Consider the following 3999-nt stretch of genomic DNA (forward strand, 5'->3'; position numbering starts at 1 on the left):
AGAGAGATAGAAACATCGATTGACTGTCTCCTGCATGCCCCCCACTGGGGATTTGGCCCACAACCTGGGCATGTGCCCTGGCTGGGAATCGAATCAGTGACCTTTTGGTGCATGGGTTGATGCTCAACCACTGAACCACACCGGTCGGGCTGTTTCCACCTTTTGAATGTTATAAATCATACTGCTGTGAACATGGGTATGCATGCATATTAGAGTCCCAGCTTTCAATGCTTTTGGGTATGGACCCAGCAGCGGAATTGCTGGGCCATATGGTAATTCTCTTGTTTACCTATCTGAGGAACCACCACACTGTTTTTCACAGCAGTTGTCCCATTTTCCCTCTGCACCAGCTCAGCTTCCTGCCCAGTTCAGCAGAGGGTGGACTCCAGCACTGGCACACGTACAGAGCATCCTTCAGAGACCAGGGGCATATTGTCTGGAGAGCTCACTGGTCACAGAGAAGCCTAGTGGCAGCAGGGGCAAAATAAAAAATCTGGTAGTTTTCTAAGGCTCCTGTATTTGTCTGCTCTGGCTGCCATAATGAAATACCCCTGACAGGGCAACTTAACAATTCATGGTTTCCACAGCTGGAGGCTAGAAGTACAAGATCAAGTGTTGGTGAGGCTGGCTGCTCCTGAGGCCTCTCTCCTGGGTGTGTAGACAGCCGCCTTCTCCTTGTGACCTGTGCGTTTCTATGTCCTGACCTATTCTTATAAGTACATGAGTTTTCTTGAATTGGGGCCCATACTAGTGATCTCATTTTAATCTAATCACTTCTTTAAAGACACTGTCCAAATATAGTCACATTTCCAGGTCCTGGGGGTTAGGACTCTAACATACGGGTTGTTTTTTTAAACATATTTCTTTCTTTTTATTTATCTTCACCTGAGAACATTTTTCCATTTTTTGTTCAGATAGAGTGGAAGGGAGAGGGAGAGAGAGAGAGAGACGGGGGGGGGGGGGGGGGGGAGAGGAGAGAAACATCGACGTGAAAGGTACACATCGAGTGGCTGCCACCCTCACAACCCAACCAGGGCCGGGGACAAACTGCAACCGAGGTACATGCCCTTAGTGGGAGCCGAACCCAGGTCTCTCTGGACCGCAGGCCGACGCTCTAACCGCTGAGCCAAACCTGCCAGGGCCAACATATGGGTTTTCCTGCCTCTTCCAGCTTCAGGTGTCCCTGGACTTGTGGCTGAATCACCGCAGTCTCTGCTTCTGTCTTCATGTGACTTCCCCTCTTCTGCGTGGGTCTAATCTTCCTGCCTCCCTCTTATAAGGCCACTTATGGCATTTAGGGCCCACCCAGCCAATCCAGGGTCATCCTCCATTTCAAGATCCTTAACTTAATCATATCTGTACATTCCTTTTTTTTTTTTCTCCCAAATAATAAAACACTCACAGGTCCAGGGATTGGGATGTGGATATATGTTGGGGCCATTATTTAGCCTACCACAGCACATGGTGAAGTATTACTCCGCCATGAAAAGGAGTGAGGTACTGGTATTCGCTACAACGTGGAAGGACCTTAAACATATGATGCCCAGTCAGAGAAGCCAAACACAAAATACCACATAATGTGTGATTCCACTTATGTGAAATGTCCAGAATAGGCAAATCCACAGACAGGAAGTGGGTTAGTGGTTATCAGGGGCTGGGGAGAGTGACTGCTGATGGGGATGGGGTTTTATTTTGGATGATGATATTGTCCTAAATAAAATTGTAATGATAGTTGTAACTTTGTGAACATACTAGAAACCAGTGAACTGCATACTTTAAATGGGTGAATTGTAGCCCTGGCTGGTTTGGCTCAGTGGTTAGGGCATCCACCCAAGGACCAAAGAGTCACGGGTTCGATTCTGGTCAGGGGCATGTACATCAGTTTCGGTTTGGTCCCGGCCCTGGTCGGTGTCACGTGGGAGGCAGCAAATCGATTTGTCTCTCTCACGTGGATGTTCCCCTCTCTCTCTCATTCTCTCTCTCCCTCCCTTTCTCCCTCCCTCCCTCCCACTCTGTCTGAAGATAAATAGGAAAAAAATATCCTCAGGTGAAGATTTAAAAAAAAAAAGCTCTTTGCCGCATCTACGGGGAGGGTGAAGACCATTCTCAGCAATCAGACTGTCGACATCCCAGAAAATGTCGACATCACTCTGAAGGGACACACAGTTATTGTGAAGGGCCCCAGAGGCACCCTGCGGAGGGACTTCAACCACATCAATGTAGAACTAAGTCTCCTTGGAAAGAAAAAGAAGAGGCTCCAGGTTGACAACTGGTGGGGAAATAGAAAGGAACTGGCCACCGTTTGCACTATCTGCAGTCATGTGCAGAACACGATCAAGGGTGTTACACTGGGCTTCCGTTACAAGATGAGGTCTGTGTACGCTCACTTCCCCATCAACGTCGTTATTCAGGAGAGTGGTTCTCTTGTTGAAATCAGAAAATTCTTGGGCAAAAAATACATCTGCAGAGTTCGGATGAGATCAGGTGTTGCTTGTTCAGTATCTCAAGCCCAGAAAGATGAGTTGATTCTTGAAGGAAATGACATTGAACTTGTATCAAATTCAGCTGCTTTGATTCAGCAAGCCATGACAGTTAAAATCAAGGATATCAGAAAATTTTTGGATGGTATCTATGTTTCTGAAAAAGGAACAGTTCAGCAGGCTGATGAATAAGATCTAAGTTGTCCAGCTGTAGAAACACCAAAATGCCGAATGATTGTCACACTTACTTGCGATATTTTAAAGATGCAATAAAAGCCTCATATTGATAAAAAAAAAAAAAAAAAAAAAGACAACAGCCCAGCCAGTGTGGTCAGTGGTTGAACATCGACCCATGCACCAAGAGGTCACCAGTTTGATTTCTGGTCAGGGCACATGCCCAGATTGTGGGCACATGCCGAGGTTGTGGGCCCAATCCCCAGTGGGGGACATGCAGGAAGCAGCCAATCAATGTTCTCTCTCATGAATGTTTCTGTCTCTCTCCTTCTCTCTTCCTCTCTCTCTAAAATTAAAAAAAAAAACTTTTTAAAAATAAATAAATGGGTAAATTGTATGGTATGTGAATTATTACAGCATAAGCCTATTTAACATTTGTCCAAATTTCAATAAAATTAGTTTTAAGTGTTTGACTTCTCCAACATCTCTTTCTAAACATGTATCTTGTACTCAGCGGTTGTGGCTCAGTGGATTGAGCATTGTCCCATAGACTGAGAGATCCTGGTTAGATTCATGGTCAGGGCACATGCTTGGGTTTTGGGCTTGATCCCCAGTAGGGGGCATGCAGTAGGCAACTGATGGATGTTTCTCTCTCATATTGATGTTTCTATCTCTCTCTCTAAAAAAATCAATAAAAACATATTATAAAAATAAAAGATAAGTCCTGGCTGGTTTGGCTCAGCAGTCAGAGCATTGGCCCGTGGACCAGAGAGTTCCGGGTTCGGTTGCCACTCAGGGCACGTACCTTGGTTGCAGTTTGTCCCTGGCCTCAGTTGGGGTCGTGTGGTTGGCAACCACTTGGTGTGTCTCTTTCATATCAATGTTTCTCTCTGTCTTCCTTCCTCTCTCCTTCCCGTTCTATCTGAAGATAAATGCAAGAAAATGTCCTCAGGTGAGGATTTTTTTTAAAAAAAGTAAAAGATAAAAATATATCTTGTTACCAGTTTTCCTCAGTTTCTGGAACACACACACACTCTCACACTCACACACATACTGTTAAAAACTTCCCTGTTTTTGTTTGTTCGCTTGTTTAACATGTTCTTATTGATTTCAGAGAAAGGAAGGGAGAGGGAAAGAGAGAAACAATAATCAGCTGTCTCCTGCATGCCCCCTATTGGGGATTCAAACCAGTAACCTCCTGGTGCCAGGGATGACACTCAAACAACTGAGCTACATCAGCCAGGCAGAAAACTTTCCCATTTTTGACAACTCCAACTTTGGTGCCTGTCAAAGTTTCTTGCAGAAACAGAAAAATCAATGTTATGCCTCCAAGTTCCACTTGAAC

At 45.2% G+C, this 3999-nt stretch overlaps 1 protein-coding gene across 1 annotated transcript; it reads left to right on the forward strand.

Moving 5' to 3' along the window:
- Window positions 1-202: 202 nt before the first annotated feature.
- LOC118643918 (60S ribosomal protein L9-like) lies at window positions 203-2685 on the forward strand. The gene is made up of 2 exons (XM_036282246.1): window positions 203-237; window positions 2054-2685. Exons 1-2 carry the CDS (start codon window positions 203-205, stop codon window positions 2670-2672), a joined length of 654 nt encoding a protein of 217 aa, XP_036138139.1. The 3' UTR covers window positions 2673-2685.
- Window positions 2686-3999: the final 1314 nt, after the last annotated feature.

Source organism: Molossus molossus, unplaced genomic scaffold (assembly GCF_014108415.1).
Source record: "Molossus molossus isolate mMolMol1 unplaced genomic scaffold, mMolMol1.p scaffold_m16_p_4, whole genome shotgun sequence".
Lineage (NCBI taxonomy): Eukaryota > Metazoa > Chordata > Mammalia > Chiroptera > Molossidae > Molossus > Molossus molossus.

What these genes read in the sequence shown, in the direction of transcription:
- LOC118643918 (XM_036282246.1), top strand. Translation starts at nt 203, where the DNA reads ATGCATATTAGAGTCCCAGCTTTCAATGCTTTTGG. An exon ending in CCAGCTTTCAATGCTTTTGG is followed by an intron (nt 238 to 2,053) that starts GTATGGACCCAG and finishes CCTCAGGTGAAG; the next exon opens with ATTTAAAAAAAAAAAGCTCT.